This window comes from Diceros bicornis, chromosome 6 (genome assembly GCF_020826845.1).
Source record: "Diceros bicornis minor isolate mBicDic1 chromosome 6, mDicBic1.mat.cur, whole genome shotgun sequence".
NCBI lineage: Eukaryota > Metazoa > Chordata > Mammalia > Perissodactyla > Rhinocerotidae > Diceros > Diceros bicornis.
Window position 1 is genome coordinate 24,445,815 of NC_080745.1, and position 25,393 is coordinate 24,471,207.

At 42.7% G+C, this 25,393-nt stretch overlaps 1 protein-coding gene across 1 annotated transcript in view; it reads right to left on the reverse strand.

Moving 5' to 3' along the window:
* DISC1 (DISC1 scaffold protein) overlaps positions 1-25,393 on the reverse strand; it is a 339,334-nt gene that overhangs the window by 209,545 nt on the left and 104,396 nt on the right. The window contains exons 6-7 of the mRNA XM_058543022.1: positions 22,995-23,230; positions 3,920-3,974 (exon numbers count right to left, since the gene is read on the reverse strand). Of these exons, the coding sequence (XP_058399005.1) occupies positions 3,920-3,974; positions 22,995-23,230 (291 nt within the window). The remainder of the gene's footprint in view (positions 1-3,919; positions 3,975-22,994; positions 23,231-25,393) is intronic.

Below are 25,393 nucleotides of genomic sequence, written 5' to 3' on the forward strand. Positions count from 1 at the left end.
TCTCCACTAGGACACAAGCTCAATGTGAGCAGGGACTTGGCTCTGTGTCTGGTATGTAATAGGCAGTAAATAAGGTGCACAGCCGCTGAGATCAAAGGTAGAGCAGCAGATGAGGTTGAATTACTCCTGGATGCTGTCTAATGAAACTTTGAGGGTAAACACTTGCTGGCAAGTCAGATTTGAAAAATAGACAAGTAGATCTCAGTGAGGTTTGCAAGTTTTATCATTCATTTTTCCAGGATATTCCAAACACTTCTTACATTTTTCTTCGCTTTTACAAAAATAGCAAAAATCTTAAATTTCAGTTTCTTTTTTTCAATTGTCTTAGGATATCTTTCACTTTGAAGCTAAAACATCACAAATTTTTTCTTTTGTTTAAAGCTAAAACCACATATTCAGTTGATATCTATACTCAGATTAACGGGCTACCTAGAAAACCTTCCAGTTCAACAAAAGCATACAGCACAGTTGAATAAGAATGAATATATCTGTGGAAACATTTTGGAGTGATCCACAAAGCATGTTACCTGGAAGCATCCCTCTTTTTTTGCTAAAAGTCTAAGATTCCAGATGGGTTCACCTAGCCAAGAAAATATATAAACTTTAATTTCCCCTGAAGAATCTAGATCTTGCTAGCTACCATCAGCTTGAAATGTTTTGCTTATCTCACACTGAAATTGAGATTGTTTTTAGAATCAAAGCAGACCTCACCCATCCTGCCTAAAATGCTATGCCGTTTCTTCCAGGGCCTTAAACATGTTCTTTTCCATTAAGCAGCTGTAATTTCCCAAATCTCTTTATAAAACTCACTCTCTGGATGAAGGTGACAGTGTGGTGGCCTCTAAACCAAAGCTTACACCAGCATTGCTGAGCAGCTACACGTCCAAAGTGATTAATTCCAAGACCCTTTCAACAGTCGTGATGTTTGTCAGGAAGTCAGAACTGGGAGTTAGAAGGAAGAGACTCTGGACACCTTCCCACTAGCACTGTCTCAAGTTGGCTTAATGCCCGATGACTGGCATGTCCCCTCCCATTCATCTAAGAATGTCATCGGAAGTCTGAGAACACTTCTGTTAACTCCATAACACCAGCCATAATTCTTATGTCTCAACCAATGCATGTCCTGTATTTCTGATATCAGTTAACAGTATCTCTTAATCATAATTGGGTCAGTTTCTCCTTTGTTGAGCAAATCTATCGTTCAAGCTGTCACTATTAATATGAAACAACCTCTCTAAATCTTCTTATTAAATTGCAACGTACATTCTTTCAGGCATCGCTGGATGTAATCTAATATCTACCAATCTCCAGATATCCCATTTATTTCCAACTATTTCTTCCATTTCATTTATCCCTCAATTACCTTTGGTTTGGGTAACCCCATAAGAGTCAAAGAAATGTAATGAGTAGAAGGAAGGTTCCATCTCTCTTTGAGGGAGGAGTGGAAAGAATATCAGATCTATATATCTAATACACTAAAGAAAGAAAACTGCCAAGCTGCAACTTTTACCTCAAGGTCACCAGTCAATCAAGTCCAAAGCAGAAAGTTGTTTTTTGTGACTGGCCAGTTTCGCTTTAATCCTTTGTAGACTAATATGTGCCCCCCATATACACACACATTCATGGATGTGCACACATACATACCCATCTATACACACACACACACGCCCCAGAAAATCTGCATCTCCTTTTTATTTTCAAATAAAATTAGACCCTAAGGAACTCATTATCAAATGGAGCTTTTACATTTACATTTTAAAATCTTAGCTATGAATTCCTTAATCTCATGGAAAAAGAAGGGAATTATAAGTTTTTGTAAATGTATTAGAGAAGGTATGCAAACAAAGCTAACCACTTTTGGCATTTGGGCAAATCCAACAGCTTTAACAGTAGCTGGAGATTATCAGCAAATCCCAGTGTCATGTGGATAAGTGTATATGTGTGTACACAATATTAAATGTCATATAAAACACACACATAAAAACACCATCTGTATTATGTAATATGGACACCTGCATACTCACTTCTGGGATACAAACTCATTCATACGACACACACAGTATTTCTGATACTCAATAAACCCAAACTCAAAAGTCTTTCCACCTTTTAGTTCTATACAGAAATTAGGACACACTGATAAATGGCACATATTTACAGTAGAAAATACAGGAGAAGGAATACTTCTACCACCTCCCCCATCCAGGACGCTTTGGCCTCTCCTCACCTCCCTAGTGGCTCCGCCTGGAGGTCACAGTGCAGACATGGATAGGGCCATGGATACTACTGGGCGACATCACTGTGACTTACAAGAAAGAAATTCACATCTCCTCTCTAACACTCCCTCTCCTGATTCGTATAACAAAACTGGTAAACCAAATCCATCTCCCCTGTCCCTACAGTTGGGCAAGGGAAAGGTCTCAGCCCTGCCCTGCATGGGAGCCTAAGATAAAAGTCCTTTACCAGAGTCCCTCCTGGGACTCAGGTCCTCACACTGCTCCAAGTAAAGCAGCACCTTGCGTCTCATCCTGCTCTTCTTCTTCAGGTGAACGTTTGTGGGAAGTTCTCCAGGAAGGCAGAGGAGGTTTCAAGCATTCCTGGGTCCCTGGCCTCCATGCCATCTTATGAGCAAGACTTAATCCTAACAGGAAGCTCTCCTTTTATGCAGGGCATTATTGCCCATCAAACTGCTGCCGTGTGATTTTTAGCAAAATCATTTAACGTTGTTTTCAGAAATGAATTAGACACAAAAACTGGAAAAAAGGTCAGAGGAACTGTGGACATTTTTGCCAACAACACATCTCCAGTCTAAGCTTAGCTGTGGTGATCCGTAAGACCACAGCAGGTCTTCCTGATCTCTTTCCCTGGACACTGAGAACAAGAAAAGATTCCTTCCAGGCCAATGGACTCTCCTCTGCTTTGCTTTCTGCTCAGAAACCTGTTCTTTTTACATTTTGATCATTTTATAACCACCCCTGGTTCCCAGACCTAACGCAAATAATTAATGATTCATACCTAGTTCTCTGCCACACATTTAGTAATAATTCTCAGAGTAATGGATCCTACTACACAGTTTGTCAATAACTTGGTCAGGTAGAACTATCTCTGTAGGGAGTGGTTTTATTTTGTAAACTGTGGTTATCCTAATTAACTACGACATTGCCTATTTAATTGAATTGACTATGTGCTTCCAGGGAATATTGAAAGAGTGCTCTATCTCTACACAAACCAAGGTCCTGATACCAAGTATAAATGACAGATAAAATAGGCAAAATCATTCCAAAGTCAACTTTAAAACACAAAAAACCATCACCTGGGGCCGGCCAGGTGGCATAGTGGTTAAGTTTACATGCTCTGCTTCGGCAGCCTGGGGTTCGTGGGTTTGGATACTGGGTGCGGACCTACACACTGCTCATCAAGCCATGCTGTGGTAGTGTCCCACATACAAAATATGAGGAAGATGGGCACAGATGTTAGCTCAGGGCCAATCTCCCTCACAAAAAAATAAATAAAAATTAAATAAATAAATAAATAAATAAAACAGCTATTGTACCATTTCCGTATGTTTGAACCTGAACCCTGCCCTCTTAGGAAGAAAAGTAATTAATTTCTCAGATTACTCCCAACCTGAAAGCCTTTTTAAGCAAAGACATTTGGTTGTGCACAGCACAGTCATCTCCACCCCACATCGACAGCTCCTTCAGAAGCAAAGGCCAAACCAATCAATTCCTGGGGGACCACAAGTTGGGACCTCCACCATAGGAGCAGTCCTCGCCCTGGCTCTTTGGCTCTTTGCTTGGCCTGTAGAATAGCCTTGCAAAGTCTACATTGCTTCCAGAGCCCAGGTGTTCTGTGAGCTAGACATGAAATTAAGTCAAAAGAAAACATCAGAGATAGAAAATGAGCATATAAAGGTACTTACCTTAGCCGTGATTTCTTTAAGTGACAAGTTGAGGGATTTTATCCTTTCCTGGAGGCTAGAAGAATTAGAAAGAGGACATTGGTCTTCTTGGTATCATAGTTCAATACCACCACATATAGGAACACCGCGAAACATGAACCTTCCATCAGCCCAATGGCTAAAGAAGAACAGCAGGAAAGATGATGCCAAATTGGTTGCATTTGACAGTGAAATCAATATGCTACTGGGAAGCAGATTTCCCCTCCCTAATTATGCTCTACTTAGGTAGTATTAAAATCTGTTATCATTTCCAGACATCTACGGATAGGGTGAAGGAACAACACAGATGTGCTCCCTGGCAGCAAAGGATGAAAATTTAGACTCCTGTAACTACCTTTCAATAAGGATGGTCTACACAGAGTGGTGTTTCACAGGCAATAATCAAATATTACCTATTTGGGTCTACTGTGCAATTCAACCAATATGTCCTGCGCACTTTCTGTGCTTGGCAACGAGGTGAAGCATATAGGAGACACATATATTTACAGCACGTCTAAAATAGAATTCCCTTACTCTTGAGGCTTTCCCCTGCTTCTTTTTTCTCTTTAGCATTATTCACCTTGGCATATTCATTTATTCACATAATTTCTCTCTCCCCCCATTGGAATATAAGTTCCACAATTGCAGCAAGTGTCTATTGTGTTCACTCCTGTATCTTCAGTGCTTAAAACAATTCCTGGAGCTTAGGCCCTCAGTCAGTATCTGCAGAGTGAATGAAAGAACGAAACTAAGACTCAGATCTTATTCTCAACATTGTTATCTAATGGAGAAGAAGTTCATGCAGACAACCAACTATAATATAGAGCAAGATGAAAAAATTAATATAAGGGGAATAAAAACCCAACGCCAGGATCAAACTGCTGCATAAAAACTGTCACAGGCAGAATATTGTCTCCAGGTGAGCAATGGAGACAATAACTTCACAGCAATTAAGAAACCAGGGGATTGGTGGGAAAGCTTACTGAAAGAGGTGGAAAACGAACTGGGCCTCAAAGAAAAAAGGAGGAAGAATGCAATTTCAGGCAGAAGATGAATCCAACTGGACCAAATGGTTCACACGGTGAATTGCGAGAGAGAAAGTTAAAAAGGGGAATGATTATTTTTAATACAGAGAGAGTGGAGAGGATAGGAGTGGGAGGTCTACCTGTATTTGTAATGTTTGTTTATTTATGTAAGAAAATAAATGGCAAAAATGCTAATATTTCTTTAATCTCAGTGGCAGGAAAATGAGTATCTGTTATATTTTTCAATGTGTTTGGAATCTTTACAATTAAAACAATTTTTAAAGGAATGTCAAGGACAAGCTATAGTCAGTATTGAGTGCCAGGCTAAGGAGTTCTGAGCTTTATCCAACAGGCAATGGGAAATCATTCCATTTTTGAGCAGGAGAACAATATGAAAGAAATGGGTTTTTTCCTGGAAAATCAATTGGGCAGCACTATGAGAGATGATTTTGCGGAGGAAACACTGAACGTGACAAACCAGGCAGACACCTTCAGCACAAACCCAGCTGTGAGGTCCAAGGGCCTGCACAGAGTGACAGAAGTCAGAAAGGAAAAGACGGGGGGGAGGTCCTTTGATGATGCTGAAGCTAAAAAGCAGCAAGGGCATCTGCTCTAGAGCTTTTCATCTATTCATTCATTCACAATCTCATTAATTCTTCCAGTATCTATTGGGCACCTAGTAAGTTAGGAACTTGGAGCATAAAGACACGGTTCTTGCCCTCAACAGCTCACTGCTGCTAGACAGCAGCCCAAAATGCCAAAAAAAAAAAAGTTACAAGTACTAGAAGAGAAGTGGTCACTTGGTTAAATGGTGAGCTGCAAAGGGGGAGGGTTAGGTTTCTGGGGTATGTGGGGGAGGGGGTCAGCAAAAGCTTCCACAGCAGGGGTTGCAAAGTCTCAGAGCAAGGTCGCCAATTTGCTGATTATTGTTGCTCTTCAACTGTAAGAACTGGTTTTGAATGTGATCACCTCCGCCAATCTGTGATTTCTGAGTACAGTGAGCTCGTTTCCATTAAAAATACCCCGGAGCTGGTGCAGGTACGTTCTAAACAAAACCATCCCCACTTTAGACCTACATTCAACAGAGGAGGGTGTCCCAGCTGAGCTGAGATCAGCCCAGATGGAGGAGATGAGAGGTGACGAACGGCAGGGCATGTGGCAGCAGATTTTTCTGAATTCAGGAGTCACAATATGAAAAAAATCAGTGTGCTCGATGGGAACAGTGGGAAACAGCACACGGAATCCTGCCTAGAGAATTCTAGACACTGGCTGGATGGAGACCGGATCTTTTGAAGAGTGGGGAGCAGACTTGAGATGTTGGGGAGAGAAGGGCAGAGGGTGTCAAAGACGGGTTTGTTGGTTTTGCCTCTGATTCTAGCAGCAGCACCAGTTTGTGCTGCTAATGTCTGCTCTCCAGACTTAAAACCTTCCTTGAGCAGAAATGCACTTTCTCTTTCTAGGCTCATGGGAGTCCATTCAACCAATAACTTTTCAATAAATGGTTCACCACAAAATTGATCCTATGACCATTTAATAGTATCTTATAAAGAGGTGTTCCGAGCCACACACAAAGACTAGTTCATGCATTAACAATTAAGATAGATAGGTAGTGGGTCCACTTACTGACACTGAAAATTAGCTGACAAAAACGGCAGTACCTTTAGCTAACGCCCAATAGGTCAAGCGCCATCCTCCCAAGGGTTGACACAATTCACTGGTCTTGGCTCAGCTCTGGCCCTATCCCAGAAAAAAAATTAGTCTCCTCTCCAACATCCATGTTAGAGCAGGGAGGCAGTGATGCAGATAATTGAATGCATTGTTTTATATTTGATTTGATTTATATTTAATTTATTTAATTTATGCTATATTACTTTTTGCAGTAGATTTATCTTCCTAATTATGTTTTGCTCAGGCTAATATTAACATTAGTTGCATCCCTAGGGTATACACAGAATGAAAGCAACAGGGGGCAAAAGAATATGAATAATCTATATACCATGCTAGTGGTTTTCAAGCTATTTTTAGTAGTAGAACTCTCAAAGAAAATTTTATACAGAACTATAATCTATAAAATAGATAATAGGGGATTTGTTCTGATTGAGGTGGGGCATCTGGCCTGGGGTACAATTGATGTTACATTGACCCCACACACTTAATGCCACCACCATCACACTGTGGTCCCTGAACGATGACTCCAGGAACAGGAATATACATTGAAAACCACCAAATTAGATGAGTTAAATGTTTATAAACAGGAGTTACGTGTACTCCAATAGATAAAACTAACCCTCATGTTTCTTTGAAGCTTGCATATTGTTAATGACAAAGAAGAACTGTCCTCTCAGATCAAATTATACTATACCCTGGAAACACATAAGTTGTCTCCGCAATTACCAGATAATGTTTTAACAAACACACCAGACCTAATTTACTCAAGTATCTTCATTCAAAGCAGCTACCCCAGGAAAAGTAGTGTCAAACATTTATTGAGTACTTACTGTGTACTAGGCACTCTTCTATATTCCTTACATAGATTAGCCTTTGAAATTCTCATAACTCTATGAAGTAGGTACTATAATATCTACATTTGCAGACAAGAAAACTCAGTCAAAGAGAGATTTAAGTAACTTTCCTGGGATTAATCGGCTGGCAAATGGTTAATGATAATCCAGGCAGTCTAGCTGTCTGTTCTCCTAACTACTGAACTATACTACCTCTGCTAGAAGCTATGTACTTATTCCAAATATGCTGTCATTGACCAGACTTATTTTTAGAATTATGTTAAATTTACAATACAATCAATGTCATTATTTGTAAATGCATATTATTCTTTACTCACAAACTGGTGTTTAAATTATATGACCAAAATTCACCCTTGACAAATGAAGCCTTAGAAAAGTGGAGACTACGGACAAGAAAGTGCTGCAGAGAAAGCCCATCAGTGGCAGATGGGACTGGGGCTGGCAGTCGTGAAAGGAAGTCAAGTACAAAGGGGTCATTACGGATTGACCATGTCCCCCCACCCCAATGCATTATGCTGGTGTCCTCAGAATGGGACCTTATTTGGAGATAGTGTCTTTACAGAGGCAATCAAGTTAACGTGAGGTCATTAGGGTGGGCCCTAATCCAATATGACCTGTGTCCTTATGAAAAAAGGAAATTTGGAGACAAAGACAGGCACACAGAAGGAAAACAATGTAAAGAGACACAAGGAGAAGACCACTATCTACAAGCCAAAGAGAGAGGCCTGGAACAGATCCTTCCCTCAAGCCCTCAGAAGCAACCAACCCTGCTGACACCTTGATCTTGGACTTCGAGCCTCCAGAACTGTGAGACAATAGATTTCTGTTGTTCAAGCCACCCAGTCTGTGGTACTTTGTAATGGCAGCCTTAGCAAACTAATACATGCGGGATTTTCAATTTTTAATAGTATGATTAATCATATGTACTGGTGCTCCAGGGTCCAAGAAAAAAAAAGTCACTACTCTATGTGGCAGCCGGCAGACAAGGGGAGACACGACAGCTCTTGTATTTGCTTCAACTTACACACGGTTTCATTTTCAACCCCCCCAAATGGGAGACTGAGAGCAGCCATGACAATAGATCCGTGCAGAATGTAAACATTCTTGTCTGTAGTGTAGGAGCTAAGGATTCTGAGGGGTGGCTATAAGAAAAGTTTACGTGAAAATGTCTTTGATCTTTAAAAAAAAGATTATGGGACCCTTGGGTTAGTATAGGAGCTCACAAACGCCTTAGCTTCATGTCAGGAATGAAAAGCGGCTCCCTTAAATACCCCTGAAACATCAAGAAGAATGCTCCCACTGATGTCAAAAATATCAGTAATACAGGGGCCGGCCCGGTGGCGCAAGCGGTTAAGTGCGCGCGCTCCACTGCGGTGGCCCGGGGTTCGCTGGTTCGGATCCCGGGCGCGCACCGACGCACTGCTTGGCAAGCCATGCTGTGGCGGCGTCCCATATAAAGTGGAGGAAGATGGGCACAGATGTTAGCCCAGGGCTGTCTTCCTCAGCAAAAAAAAAAAAAAGAGGAGGATTGGCGGATGTTAGCACAGGGCTGATCTCCTCACAAAAAAAAAAAAAAAAAAAAAAATATCAGTAATACAAAATTCCATTTGGGGAGGGACAGATTGCTTTTCAGCAATAATTAGAAGGGAAAATGGAGCTGAAGTTAATCCCAGTAACTAATCTAAATAGTACAACCCAAGACTTGGTCAAGGGCCAGAATGAGACATTTATCCAAGAGAATAACAGCCAGGCAATTTGGGTTCAATGACTTGGGGTGAGAAACAGTTCTAAGGAAGAACCACGTCTGCTGCCACCACTCTGTTCCAAGCCATGGCACCGTCCTCTCAAATGCTGAGTGGCCTCTGAACTGGTCCCCTACTTTTGGCCTCACCCCTCTCCAGTCTATTCTCAAGACTGTAACCAGAGTGAGCCTTCTCAAGCACATCAGATAAAATGTCACTGCTCAGCTCAAATCCCTGCTCCAATACACCCAGGTGAAGCCTCCACAGAGATCAACACGGCCGGTCTCCCATCACATCTCTGACCTCCTCTCCTACAATGCCCTCCTTCGCTCACTCTGCCCTGCCATATGGGCCTCCTGACAGCTCCCCAAATCTTCCTGGGTTGGTGCAGGCCCTTCGGCCTGGATGCTCTCTCCCCAAGACACACACTGGGCCAACTCCCTCCTACCTTCCAGTCCTGACTCTGACTTGACCCTCTCAGGGAGCCCAGCCTGACTGCTCTATTTAAAACTGCAAATTTCACATCCTCTTCTACATTTTTCCCCCATTGCATTCACTACCTACTAACCTACTGTATATTTACTTATTTGTTGTTTATTGTTTATTTCTGCCTTTTCCCACTAGGAAGAAAGCTCCACAAGAGCAAGGATCATTCATGGAGAAGTACCTGGCACATAGTCAGTACTTAGTTAACACTTCCTTAATGAGGATGCTCACCTTCTTGTCTTCTGTCTAAGGAACAGGTGGGGCATGGTGGCAACATTCTCACCTCTCTTAGAGGCACGCTCAAACCACAGGATGATGAGAGGCTCCATCCTTGTCCCCTTCCTCCACTGCCCCAGCATGAGTGGGGACGAAAGGCCAGGACTGCTCTTTACCATCTGCTATAGGTGGAGCTTCATGTGGGAAAGAAGAGGTGAAAAACTTACAGTCTCCTCAGTAAAATCTCCTCTCCTTTTTCTAAATTCCATCTCTTAGAAGTCTTGCTCTCTTTGATGTATCTCTTTTGGATGGTTTCTTTTCACAGACGGTGTATGGGTTGAATTGTATCCCCCTAAAATTCATATGTTGAAGCCCTAACCGCCCATATCTCAGAAGGTGACCTTATTTGGAAATAGGGTCATTGCAAATGTAATTAGATAAGTTGAGGATGTTAGGGTAGGCCCTACTCCAATATAACTGATGTCCTTATAAAAAGGAGAAATTTGGACTCAGAAACACACATGGAGGTAAGACAGTGTGAAGAGACATAGGGAGAAGATGGTTGTTTACAAGCCAAGGAGACAGACTTGGAACAGATCCTTCCCTCAAAGCCCTCAGAAGGAACCAACCCTGCCAACACCTTGGTCTTGGACATCTTAACCACCACAAATTTCTGTGCTGAAGCCACCCACCTGTGGTTCTTTGTAATGCAGCCCTAAAAAACCAATACAGACTGGCAGGGGAAGGGAGGCATGTGGAGAGCTAGAAGGTTGGCAGTGAGGTCCAGGACTGCACGAAGGGCACCCGGAAGTCTCAGCCTGGAGCCTGCCTCCAGCCAGTGCCAAATGAGTCCTCACTGCCAACAAGGTGCCAAGGCCCGAGGGTCACTCTATAAAACTCAGAGTGATTGTGCTTAGAGCATCTTGCTAACCCTTTTCAAAAACCTATAGCTAGATTAGGCATCTATTTAGTTAAAGAATCCCACACACCAGTCAAATAGCAACTAACAACACTTTACTCCCTGTTTCTCCACATGCTGTCACTTAGGGAGGCATAACTTAAGAGCCTTATGACAAACTTGAATCTGCACCCTCTCTTAGTAATACTTTCAATCTTCCCATAGATCCAGGGATTAGATCTTCCTTACTCTTGGATGAAGCATCTTCAGGGCCAAAGGTCCATGCCCACCCAGAGCTGGTCCCAACAGCCCACACCAGAAGTGCCTTCCCAAAGAGCCGAGAGCCTGCTTCCTGCCAGGGCCTCTTCTCAGGACATTCTGCCCAAGGGTGGACCACGCTGCAGTGAGCATACTTCCAGTGAGCAGTGGTCAAGCAGCGGCTACTTTGAAGGTGTGGATATTTCTTGGACATGCAGGAGAGGTGTCCACATGTAAAAACCCATCAAGGTGCAGGACAGATCCCAGGTGGAAAGACAAGGTCAGATGTCAGGCAGGCCTGGAAGGACACTTTTGTGGTCATGACCTAGAGAAACTACGTCTTACCCTACGTGTTTATTATGCTTCCTCCTGCCACCACTAACCCAGCCACAACTGCCCTTAGCACTAGCCTTGGCCCTTGGCAGTAGACTCACACCCAGGGTGCCAACCATGCACCCGTCCCAAAGACGAGCCTTTGAAGAAAAAACTCTGTCTCTACTCTTATGTGGACCTTTGCTGCACAAGAATATTAATGACACTCAGAGAATTCCACCACCATCCCATGAACTTTCTGCAAGACTTTAAACAAGTCCCTTTATTCCAGGGCTCTATTTCCTCACCTGCAAAGTGAGGAAGTTGGACCACATTATTTCTATGAACGTTCCAGTCCTACCATCCAAGATTCTTTTACTGTTCTACCAATCAAGATTCTTTTGCTAATATCATTTTATTTGTAGAGATTTAGAGAATCTAAAAAACACATAGGTTATATAAAGTGCTAGATAACATTAGTGACCAAGGCTGACATATAGGCCAGATCTCTCATTTTTACTAAGCAAGGAAGGAACGAGTTTTTCAGCCCTCAGAACGAGTGGTGCAGAAAGTCTGCTATCTGCTGGTAGTTGCTCATCCGTCTCCCTGCCTGCACATACGTAGCCTTACGCTGAAGTCCCATGTTAGCAAAAAGCTATGGGTGCAGAGGAATATCAATTTCGTCTCCAAACAGCCTTCTCCCTGCCCCTTCTCTCTCCCCATTCTCAATTCCCTCCCCTCTGTCTTGTTTAGTAAAAATAAGTTTAAGAATGAGAGACTATTACTAAAGCAAACCAGAAATAATATAAAGGGCAAAATGACAGCTACCCTAGCATAGGCGCTACTTAGGTCTTGAAATAAAAAATTTTAAAAATACAGGAATCCGTTGACATTAACAACCTTGCCAATTACTGCTCAGTGCTCTAACCTTCTGTCAGGGGCAAGTGGTTAAGAAAATGACAGCAAAAACAGCTTTAGGGGCCGGCCCAGTGGCTTAGTGCTTAAGCGTGCACACTCGGCTACTGGCGGCCCGGGTCCAGATCCCGGGCACGCACCGACGCACCGCTTCTCCGGCCGTGCTGAGGCCACGTCCCACATACATCAACTAGAAGGATGTGCAACTGTGACATACAACTATCTACTGGGGCTTTGGGGGGAAAAAAAGGAGGAGGATTGGCAATAGATGTTAGCTCAGAGCCGGTCTTCCTCAGCAAAAAGAGGAGGATTAGCACGGATGTTAGCTCAGGGCTGATCTCCCTCACGAAAAAAAAAAAACAAAACAGCTTTAGGAAATGCAGGATTTTATCTACTTGGCCTTTCTCCTTCCTTGGACCCTTCTCTCCTCACAGTTGATAATGTCACATGTCACTGGTGGGACATACATGAGGCACAGAACACAAAAATGCCAAGAATTCCTCCTCTTCAGATGATCTCACAGGGGGCACATATATTCATCAGGAGCAAGCCATTCCACATGCCTATAAAAGCTATCGAGCTGGTTATCTGAGACAGTCACTCCTGGGAAAGGCTGCATGGTGCAATGGAGAGAGACTTATACCAAGAGGCGGAAGCTCCGGCACCTCCACTGGCCACCCTCGCCACCTTCGGCACAGCACGCAATCTCTTTCCTGTCCAGTGGCGGGATGGGAGCATGACAGTAGAGCTGCACACATGACAGACACTTACATTTGTGCTGGTCAAACAGCTAGCTCATCTGTGGAAGATCTTGGGCAAAATGAAGTATAGAAAAATTTTTAATAAATCATTCATACAAATAACCATATCTTTATTAGAATAAGAAAATATTTTAGAGTAATCTGACAGAAATTGAGCACATGAATTTTCAACTAGGGTGAAGTAAATATATTTGACATTTTCTTCTCTAGCTCAATCAAAGGAGATTAAATGAAAGAACCAAAGCAAAATAGGGCAGCGAAATATTCCGACTTATAGCCCTTTGATTCTTTCTCTGGATATGGATCACATTAGTGACTCATATCCTTACTGAACCTTTCTCTGAATTTCAGGGATCCTGTGGCCAAACTTTAACTAGGATACTATACTCTGTCACTCTTGAGTCTTTGTGGTAAAGTCCACCTCTCCACCTACCTCAGCCAACTGAGATTGAGATGTCATATTTCATAAGACTATAAACTCTGTGTAATAAAATCCATCTATGTAACTTATATAAGTACTCCTAAAAGGAATAGCAGTGGGGGTGGGGGGAACACAAGAATTTCCAATTTCTTAGAAAAGACTTCCTGGGGTCGAGGTGCTAACAGGAAGATACTGAGCAGAGGAAAATAACTCTAAAACTGAATTTACTGGATTTGCAGAATTTTCCAGATTTGCTGGTATGAATTTGCTGGTGTGCGCAAGCATACACACACATCCTTGCCTCATGCCATCTCTTGCCAATTTCCATCCCCGCGGGGAAACTCTGCCTGACATTAGAGTCACGGCTTGCATCTCAGTCCAGTTCCATCAAAAATCACAGCTTTATTTTCAACTGATTAACTTGGTGTTTGGCTTGCCCAAATACTCCAAGTGTTAATTCAACCAGATCTTTCTCACTGCCTCTCGAACAAACTTATTCCGAACTGAAATGAAAATTCATGTGCCAAAAACATTTTGACTTACAGACGTTTGTCTGTAAGAGATTTTAGTCGTTTAATAAAGAAGAAATGAGAGCAGGAGTCAAAAATATGAACAGCCTCATGTTCGGATCATAATTGCTCTCTCTTCCACCCCTTCCTCCCGAGGTGTTTAATGATACCTTTTAACACACAATAAGGAAAATTGCTGGCCTCTTATTTTTGGAAGACTGGTAACCAAGCTGGCTCCACATTTTCAACTATTGTCACAACCCAAATGTATTTAAAAATTCAAACAAAATTTCAATTCTTGGGCTCTAGAGTTTTTCTCCACAAAAATCCTATGAGTTCAATTCTTAAAATACTACAGTTTGATCCAAGGAGGATATGATCCTGCCTCTGCGTTTATTCTAGGAAGTGATCCAAAGGCAACTTCAGATTTCCATTTCAATCACTCTTCCTCTATTTTTGACTATTTAATAAGTAATGTCCCATTGTTCCCAGAGTTTTTTAAACTTCTTTAACACTAATACTTTAATTAAAACTAACTACCCTGAACTGCTTGCATTTCCATTTAATACTAATGTGTTTTTTCTGAGGAAGATTCACACTGAACTAACATCTGCTGCCCATCCTCCTCTTTTTGCACGTGAGCCACCACCACAGCATGGCCACTGACAGACGAGAGGTGTAGGTCTGCACCTGGGAACCAAACCCCAGGCCCCCAAAGCAGAGCATGCTGAACTTAACCACTAGCCCACTGGGGCTGGCCCAATACAATTTTTTTAAATGTATGCTGTTTCTCCTAAATTTCTAAACATGTATACTTTCCATAACTATGAAGCTTGCCCGAAAGGTTTTACTTTCTGTTTGGGGTTTATCATGCTTTTCTGAATCATCTTTAATTACCTGCCGTCTGGTTAAGAACAAGCACGTGCACAGCTAAGGCCTGCAGAAACAGTTTAAACCTTACATGTCTCTCAGGCTCTTTCAAAATCTGTTGACAAAGCAACAGATCAGTCAGATTCCTGAAAGTGGGGAATATTACCAATTTCATTTCCTAAAATGTTTTAGTGGGTAAACTTAAGATTTACACATTTTATTGGATAAAGATTGCAAAAATAGACCGTGGATGAACAAAATGAATGAACAGCAGGAAAAAATCCAGTTGACTCAACAAGTAATTGAATAAGAAATCAAACACCAATAGCAGCACGACTCAAAAAGGAGGCTGAGGACATTTGCCAACAAAGAAGTACAAAGTAGTAATGATAGTGGCCGCCAAGATGAACACCTTAACAAAAACGACCCCAAGTAGAAGGCACAGGGCCCCTGCCAGCATCTAAAGGAAACTTTGAGGTTCTGGCTCACGTCCTCCCAGCAGCCTAGGAACCAGCACAGGAGAGATGAATCACCCCTTCAGCAGCTCGGAAAAGAAGTGGGTCTTCAATGACTACATTCCCAGCAAGCAATGAGCTGGCATTCCCTGCAGTCACTTGAAAAGGCTCTGTCTGAGCAGAGCTGAATTACCTTCTGCTGGAAGAGCTTTCAACTTTCAGCTCAAGGTCTGAAGAACAGTTTAGTCTGATGTATTAAATTAACATCCAGAGTTAAAACAGGGAATAGGAACATACAACCTAATAGACAGGAAAACATTCTTGGGATATGTCAAGAAGAAAATTTGATGAAAGGAAATAGAGGACTGTAGAAGACACCCAAATTACAAAGAAATTAAGTACAGAACAGTTCTCAAGGTGAAAAATAATGGAAAACAAAAATTGAAATTGACTAGAAGAAAAACTTTTAAAAATAGGCCACGTGCATTCACGTATGCCGAGAGTTGACTTGCAGTCGCAATATTAGGGGAACTAGCTACAATCATTTTAAGATGATTATCTCCCATCTTTGATGATCCATGGGGCTCTAGCTGAAAATAATTAACCTGATATCTAAGTTATAAAAGAAGAATGGAAAAATCTGCAAATTGCAAGTCTCCCAAGACGAACTACCTAAATAATAATAAGAAGAAGAATAGACCCATATTGTAAACTCCTTGAAGAAAACAAAGCACAGAGAATTTGTAAAAATATTAAAATGCAATATTTTAAAATATATAGCCACTTTTTCTTCCTCCTTTGTACTACTTTTTTTTTTTTTAAATCAAAGTAAATTTACTCTAGCACAAAATAAAGTCTGGTTTTTTTAACCTGTAAGTAAGATGAGATTTCTCCCTCGAATTTCTCAAACACATTCAACAAAAAACAAAAGTCAGCGTCCTATTTTCTTGGGGCAAGTGGCATCTGTACCCACCCAGGTAGGCGGTAGTTTCAAATCCCTTCCCTCTTTTCCAACCCTTTTCTTTTTTTTCCAAGCTGTGGTTTGGTAAACTTTTCTTGTTGCCTGTAATGATGACCTTCCAAAGGAAATGGGAGGATATAATGGTGGGGCGAGTTCCAAACTCTGAACAGTCTCGCAGTGCAAGTTTCCGTTCTGATCCGTGTAGTGACATGCTAGTCACAGCAATGAATTTAGAAAAGAAAGAACTCGAGCCCTGTGGCCCATGGTTGGTCATAGTCTCCCCAGGGAACTTTGCAGGGGAACTTATTTGGGGGCTATTAGGAACAGAATTACTGGGGCAGTTTATTTCAACTTATTTCTCAAAATCTGAAAATACAAAGTATTCTAGATCCAGAAGCGACCTACAACATCATCTAGTTCAAACCTTGATTTTATGAACTTTCTCTAGCACCAGGCCTTGCTCGTTCAGTTTCTCTTCCTCCTGCATTCATTCCTTTGGAATTGCTCGCAGACCTCTCTAACCTGAACCAGTTGCCTGCCTGGTCTTCCCCAGCTGCCTGTGTTTAGAGACCCATTTGCTCCAACACCTCTCAGGCGACACCAGGCAATATGTGGGGCACAGAGACACCCATCACTGGCCTGGAGTGACATCTGTTCTCTTTTGCTTGGACACAGGGATCCACACTCTGCCTTGCTGGACTTCCTTCCATTGCTTGCCTGAGCACTTGGTTCCAAGCCTTGGTCTCTCCCAGGCTGTCACTGTTAACCATCTCTCCCTACGTATCAAAAATTGGCCAAAGATGTCAGGACACTTACTGCTGCATGAATTTGGACCCCTCAGCAGCCTCATCTGCAAAATGGGCATAAAACCAATATATTGTCCAATATACCTTATAGGGTCATTGTAAGCAAAAATAAGCATTTTGTAAACAATAGTGATTAAAATTAATGTATTATTATTATTACAAATCTAAATGAGAAAAACAGACATGATGAACGTGAGAATTGAGAGGGCAGATCTGCAGAGGGTCCCGAACACCGAGGAGACCGTCTACACGATGGAGCCTGCCTGCCAGGATGCATCACTCTCGCAATGCTCATAGCTACTGCCTCACTGCACTGACGTTCGGGGCAAATATCTGTCTGCCTCGTGAATTCCCAGGAAAAGCAAGGTGAATCCTTTAAAATAAAGGAAGAAAGAAAAGTCAAAATCTCCTTGAATAGCAGTTTTAGCAGCACAAGGCTCTCCTCCTCCTTCAGATGATTTCTAATGCCCTTAGTCCCATAAAGCCATTGTTTTTGACAAACCAAGCCAGTGAAAGACAAAGACAGAGAAGGAAAAAAATCAAAGACCAGCATGAAGACTAAAGAGCACAATCACCACAAATGGAGGAGAAGCCTTGGAGTCAGGAGGCGTTTCTCTTGAATCCCTGCATTGTCCCAATGCGGCACCACGTTGCTCAGTCACCCCAGGCGTGTTAACAGGACGCACACAGCCTCCTTCCCACACACACTCCCCGAGATTCTGCCATGCTCCTCCCAGACTCAGGAGTCTGTTTGGCCAACCAGGCCTTGCTGTTTCTCTGTCTCTTCTTACTCTAAGACATGTATCTGAGGGCAAAGTGGGACCATTGATTTTTTTCCAGTTGATTGTGAACTACTGAATTCTATTATTTCAAATCTCACTTGAGAGGAGCCCTAACATCAGCCTGGACTGCTCATTGTGGACTGAGTGCCCTGAACAGTCAGCCACCCTTGCTGGGGAGCCCTGGGCAGTTAAGCTAACAGGGAGAGGGGAGCGGTCCTGGCTTGCCGCCCACTGCCCCCCACAGCAGCCCAGGCATGCTGACCGAGGTCCCAGATGCACCAACCAAGATCCAGCCAGCCTTACTGTAAGCAACGGTTGAGTTTGTTTCACAGTTTGTGCCAGTGGTTTGTAAAAAGATGTGACATGTTTCTTCCAAATGCACAATAAGAGACAATTCATCCATGAGCTGCCAGAACACATTTCACCCAAAGCATGAAAAATTCCAGGAGCTGAGGAATGAAGAACTCAACCACAGACTAATACAAACCAGTCAAGTGGTTCTAAAGAATGTTGGAAAGTATCGTGCGTAGCCCTCACATCATCACTGTTGTTATTACCGTGATTATTCCTACTTCACTTTACAGTTAGCCACACATGCTGGACACGGTCACAGCCCAGCCCTCTGCTGATGTTCAAGGCACACAGCTGGGGGAGATGAGCTAATGGCACTGGAGAGAGATGAGCTACAAATCACTCCCCTCCTCGTCTTACACCAAATTAACAGATGAAATCTCATGCCCCACATGCAGGGATATGGCCCACAGAAAACCCCAGAAACTGTCACCTCTTTCCTCCCTGTGTCCCCACCCTTCCCCTCTTCACCTCCACACTCCAATCCCATTACTGAGAATGGGAGTGGAGTCCGTGTGGGATGGAAGGAGAAGGATCGGTTAATGTTGGGGGAGAACCAAGCTCACTGGATGAAAGCCATCCTTCTAGATCTCTTCCATCGAAGGAAGACTTGCAGGAGAAAACCAGGAGTTTGTTTTAAAGACAAGGGATTGGAATCCTAGGGATAAGGGAAATTCAAATGAACATCTCTTTCAAGTGGCTCCTGTCCATCGCAAATCCCTGCTCTGTCAGCTTCCACGCTGTGGAGTTCCTGATTCCCCAGGTGCTTAAAAATATTCTCCTCTTGTTCAGTGGAAGAAAACCATTCTTGTTGGCTCTAATCAAAAGGCAGCTATGATGTCTCTGAGAAGGCACCTCTTCATTCCACCCTGCTAAGATATTTGATCCAAATTTGAAAATTCAAACCACTGCTTTGATTTCTCTTATAATATCCAAGTAAAGAGCCACTGGGTCTCTTGTCCCCACACAGGCCCTTCTACCTCCAGCCCCGGTCTAATATCAGCCAGAGAATTCCCAACAAGCTATGGTCAGAAATGATGGCACCCAGGCAAGTAGAGAGTCTGCACCAGTGATTTGCTCAGAAATGCCAAGTCCTATTAGGAAGTTCCTTTTCAAACTCAACGTGTGATTTACCTTGGGAAAGAAGCATAGCCTTCCCTTTGAACTTACACGTTATTGAGTTGAGTAAATCAGAAGCAGCTTCTCCCCAGACAGCACCCTGAGTTTATAACTGGCCTCTATGAAAAATCTCTATAGATGATGATAATAATAGTTACGATGTTGAGCAGTCTGTTTCTCCAGATTTTTGTAACAATACTAGTCTCTGCAACCACTGTCCATAAGACTTCAAGATTTTCCTGTTTCACAATTTGTCTAGATCTCTCCACCTGACCTAACAACAAAGACAGTTATTGATGTATATAAGATGCATTCTTCTGGCTGGGGCACTTATGGGATATACACCCCAAGTCAGCATTTTCTAAAAGACAACCAATATCTCATATCAAAAACTAAGTTAACATGATCATGTACAATTAGTTAAAAATACCAGACCAAGCAATCTCTGATCTGTTGAGCCCTAAGACTCCACGTCGGCTTCTTTCAAATGCTCTGTTTCTGGGAGTCTGTGCTACAGTCTGTCAGCTTGGAAAAGGTGTGTCCTCCTTCTTAAATGGAAAGCCCACATAACAAGGATGGTTTTTCCAATTTATATTTATGGCAGGGAATGCACGATGCCTCAACTCCCAGGTAGAAGAAAGGAAGCTGACCACTCAGAACCTGCACCTACACACCCCAAACTGCCCAAGGAAGGGAGCTGCCTCCCTGCACCAGCAAGTAAATAAAGAAGATGCCAAGGGTTGCGGTTTGCAAGGTCACCCAGATCGTGAGGATGTCTCAAGGTGGTAGCTCTCCAGCAGCACAAGATCCTCCCAGGTGTGCTCACAAAGAGCGTCACACGCTGATTGCACCCACAATGACCTCACCACAAGGGAAGGCCACACTATAAACTAGCCATCCAATTGCCAGTGTTTCTTTTTATCGTTGAACCACTCCTGTATTTTCCTTCCTCCTTCCACCCTCCCCATGCAACTCTCAGTCCTTACATTCCTAAGATTTCCTCCCACACAGGGCCCCAGGAGTTCTGAGTCATTGAGACACCCAGGTTTTCCCAAGGTCATCTCAGCACAAAACATGAGAGCCTGCTCTTGACCTGAACTCTGTAACCTCAGTGGGAGCAATTAGATTTGGGGATGATGGATCCCCCCCAAGGAGCCCCCCAACAGCACTGTGCTGTGCCCAAGAGCCATCTTCATGTCCAATTTCCCCAACAGCATCATAAAATCAGATGGCCACAAACTTTGAAAAGTCTTTCAAAAGCTCAGTCCATTGATTAGAGCACTGGATTACAGGGAAAAAGTCACACTTTTACTGCCTGTCTGCATCTCATCCTGATGAAAAGGCAAGTTGGAACACACGGGCAGAATAATAGACTAGAATAATAAGACCCAAGTTCAGGGCCCAGCTCTATCAGCCAACCACACTATGGAGTTCTTTGTTTTAGACTAAGAGAAATAACTTCCTTGGATCTCCAGGCAGAAACTAGCTTTTATTGGTTCAGACCCAAAGGCAGCTACAGATGTGTATAAGAAGTTCTCTTACTAGCAGCATCACCAGGGAAACCTCTGAGTTCTTGTTTCTTCATCTCTCAGATGAGGATAACAAGAAGATCCTGCCTCCCGCACCGGCTGCTCCGAACACCATGACTCAGCGTGTGAGAAAGCACTCACTCTGCAACCTGCACGTCTCTGTACAGGTACAGGGCACACCTGCAGGGACATTTCCCAGAAATCCAGCTCGAAACATAGAGGCTTTGTTAAATACTGCAGTCGATTCTCAGTTAAGCATGCCCTAGGTTTTTCCTTCAACGAGCCATCAGCCTGTGGAGAGATGAGGGGAGTATAACAATCCTCTGCTGTTAAAAGCAAAAGGAGAAATAAGTAAGACACATCTGGATGGTGAGACCACAAAAGCCTCATTTTAAGCCTCATATGTAAATATATACATTTATAAAAAATAAATTTACATGTATATTTCATCTTATATATTATACACATTACATATATGCATATAATGTATAACATAATGCATATATTATATGTATGTATAATTACATGATATATGATGTGTAATATACATATTATATGTACTTATAAATATGTATGCATAGAGAGAGAGAGAATGACTTCCACAGGAGAAGAAGGGAGCAGGAGCCCGAAAGATCCTGAGAGGCTGAGGCAGTAGCATAAGGACACATATGAAGGAGCAGGGGGGAGAGCACAAGGCAGATGCAATGATCACTTTCCTTTGGCTGAAATTTGGCAGCACTCCAAATCTCTTCCCCTTCACCATGGGCATGAGCCATGGTGTTAGATTTCTGCAGGGAAATATTAGGCCTGGGAGGGGAATGAGAGGAACTCCTCAGCAACTCCCTAGAACACCGTCTGTGCCTTGTTTTATAGGCTGGATAGATGTAACACATGTGTAAGAGGGGACAGCTATTCACTAAGTAGTCTAAGACACATTTGGACGGGCAGTTTGAAGGCCTTCAGGAGACTGAAATCCCCGTGACAAAAATGACAAGCAGTAAGGAGAGTCAAGTGCGTGCTCCCGTCCAGGCACTGCTATGAGAGCTCTATGTGTATCAACTCTGTTCATCTGCAGAACAGCCCTGTAAGGTAGGCATTATTATCACCATCCCTCTCCCAAATAATAAGTGGTTCCCAGCTAACAAATGGTTGAGTGAGGATTCAACCCTAGATAATCAGGTGGCAGAATCCACAGTCTCAACCAGCACAGGTGGTGAGTTTTATGAAGTATTTTCCTCCGGATAATACATGAGCCGAACGCGAATCCCTCTCACTGCTCTACACCCACAGCACTTGCATCCTTCCTACCCATCCGCATAGTCATTCGGGTGCTACTCACTTTCTGTCTAACGTATGTAAGTGTGGGCTCTTTATTTCACCAAAATAAGATTATGATCTCCCGAGGGGCAGGAGGCCGAAGTGTGTTTTGTGGATATTCCACAACACAGAAAGCAGGGAAGAGTCTCACTCCATGATAAGTGGCTAAGAAACTATGCTTTGAATTAATGAGCAGGAGTTTAAGGATCAGTTTTGCCTCTTATTAATTGTGAATTTAAGCAAATTATTAACCTTTTTAACTTCCTTTTTCTCATCTGTAAAATGGATATAATAACAGAGGCAACTCATATAGTAGAGCTGGCACATAGGAAGCACTCAATAAATGTTAGCTATCATTAACAAGAATTCCTTCTTCCAGGTAGAAACCCTGTCATCGACTGAATCTCCCTCTCTTAATGGTTTCTTCCCTTCCTTGGCAAGAGGTATAGTTCACCTCTCTCCAGATGACCATCCTCAGCAAAGGTGGGCACCAGAATCTCTAACCAACTGAGCCCCAATGGATCTCAAAGGGGTGTTTGGAAATGGGCAGGGTGCCTATTAGAATGGAGAGAAATACTGGTCTTTAGTCGGTTGGTTGGCCAAGATATAAAATATCTTGCAATGCTCAAGAGTGCCCCACATAATGAAGAACCTCCTCACTCAAAATAATGATAGTACTTCCATTGAAAAAATACAGCACTGCTTGGAAAATATTTATATATGAGGGACAGCAGACAAAATCAATCCCATAAACAGGTAAAAGAGGTGAGCAATCCAAAATCAGTTAGGAAATCACCAGTACCTCCTTATGGTTTCAGGTGGTTCTGCACGGAGGGGAATCTGATTGGCTAAGACCAGGGTGTCATGCACAGCCTTGCTGACCTCCTGCAGCTCACCCAGGGACAGCCTGCCCATCAGGGGAGTCAGGTCGCAGCCCTGCCATGGAAGGAGTTGCTCTTGAGCTTCTATTTCCCTTCTCAGCTGGTGATCTTTTGCTTCCAGCACAGACATCCTTGCTTGGAGGGCTTCAACTTCTTTCTGTAGAGAACAGAGAGACAAGATGTTATAAATTAACCCTGCTCTGCTGATACTGAGTCCTTTAAATGAGAGTCGGCCATGTGTACCGCGAGCCATGAAGTTCCCCTTCTGAGGCAGGCAGATTTTGGGAGGTTTGCTGAACTGGAAAAATCATGTCAGCTTTATATTTCTGATCAGTTGGCTTAAGGAAAAACACTCCTTCCCAAGCATTGAATAACTATGGTGGGTGAGCCAAGAATCTGACTTGGAAGAACCCAGCAAATATATAAATGACTTACATCATTTCAGGTGGAAGAGCTAGAATACAGGGCAGCAAACATCATGTCCTTGAGATATTAGGCCTGCAGGTAACACTAGCCACAGACCAAAAAAGAAAAGGGAACAATCCTTGGTTGGTCTGTCCCCAAACATGAAAATTTAGCGTGTAGAGAAAGATTAAAAATCATAACCTCTTAAGTCTACAGGATTGAAAGAACAAGGAGATGTTGCAGATAGTATTATGCAGTCTAAAGTTCATAAAAATATTAAATAAATTAATTTCCACTAACATAGCAAACCAAAATCCAAAGAATCCATAGAGAATCATCAAATTGAGGTCAATGAATAAAACAAGCAGCAGTAATTGAACACCCATTGTGTGCACAGTGTTTTAGCAGATAATCATCTCACTGCCCATAGGATTCTGAATTTAAAATGAGACTCTTTTAATTAACATACCCCCATGTTCCGTGCATTGGTTTCTGGCTGATAAGAGCACAGCTCTAATCCTGGGTGTCTCCTCATCTCTCATGTTCTCTCAACCCCAAGGTACACATCACCTACAACTTTTAGCAGGGGAGGGAGGAGACTGAGGAAGTACTGAAGACCCACTGCTAAGACACTGTAAGAAGAAAATGGCATGTGTCTCCCATTGGTCCAAGATTACAGTATTATTGACATTGTCTCCCAACTAACCTCCCTACCTCCACCTTTGACTTCCCACACCTTGTTCCTTTGTTTTCTTTTTTTTTTTCAGTTATTTTTCACCATAGTAAAATACACATAACATAAAATTTATCATCTTAATCATTTTTGAGTGTACAGTTCAGTGGCTTTAAGTACATTCACATTGTTGTGCAACCATCACCACTATCCATACACAAAACTCATCTTGCAAAACTAAAACTCTGTCCCCATTAAACTCCACCTCCCCATTACCCCTCTTCCCCTAGCCCCTGGCAACCACCATTCTACTTTCTGTCTCTATGAATTTGACTACTCTAGGGACCTCATATAAGTGGAATCATACAGTATTTGTCCTTTCATGACTGGCTTATTTCACTTAGCATAATGTCTTCAAGTTTCACCCATGTTGTAGCATGTGTCAGAATTTCCTTCCTTTTTAAGGCTGAATGACATTCCATTGTATAGATAGACCACATTTTGTTTATCCATTTGCCAGCTGATGGACACTTGGCTTGCTTCTACCTTTTAGCTATTGCAAATAATGCTGCTATGAACACATCTCTTTGAGGCCCTGCTTTCAGTTCTTTGGGGCATACACCCAGAAGTGGAATTGCTGGATCATGTGGTAACTCTATTTTTAATTTTTTGAAGAATCACCGTACTGTTTTCCACAGTGGCCCTACACTGTATTCTTAACACAGAAGTCAAAGTGATTCTTTAAAATATGCTCAGATTATGTCACTTTACTGCTTAAAACCCTCCAATGGCTCCCCATTCCAATCAGAGAAAAGCCCATGTCCTTACAAGGCCCCGTTTATCTCTGACCTTCTCCTCTACTATTCTCCTGACCCTGGCCTCCTGGCTGCCCTGTGAACACGTGAGGCACACTCCCACTGCAGGCCTTCACACGGCTGCTCCCTCTGCTGGCTACGCTCTGACCAGGGATTTCTTTGAGGCCTACTCCCTCTCCTCCTTCAGTGTTTGCTTCAACCTCGCTTCTCAATTAGTTGACCCCATTACCCCACAACCTTAGTCTATGCTTTCTAGTTCTTACCACCCTACAACATAGTAGGTCTATGATTTAGGTATTTATTACGTTTGTCACATCTTGTCTACCTCCCCACTCCCACCCTCACTAGAGCATAAACTCCACAGGAATCCTCAGCAACTCAAACAGTATCTGGCACATGGTAGGCCCTCAATAAATCCCTGCTGAAC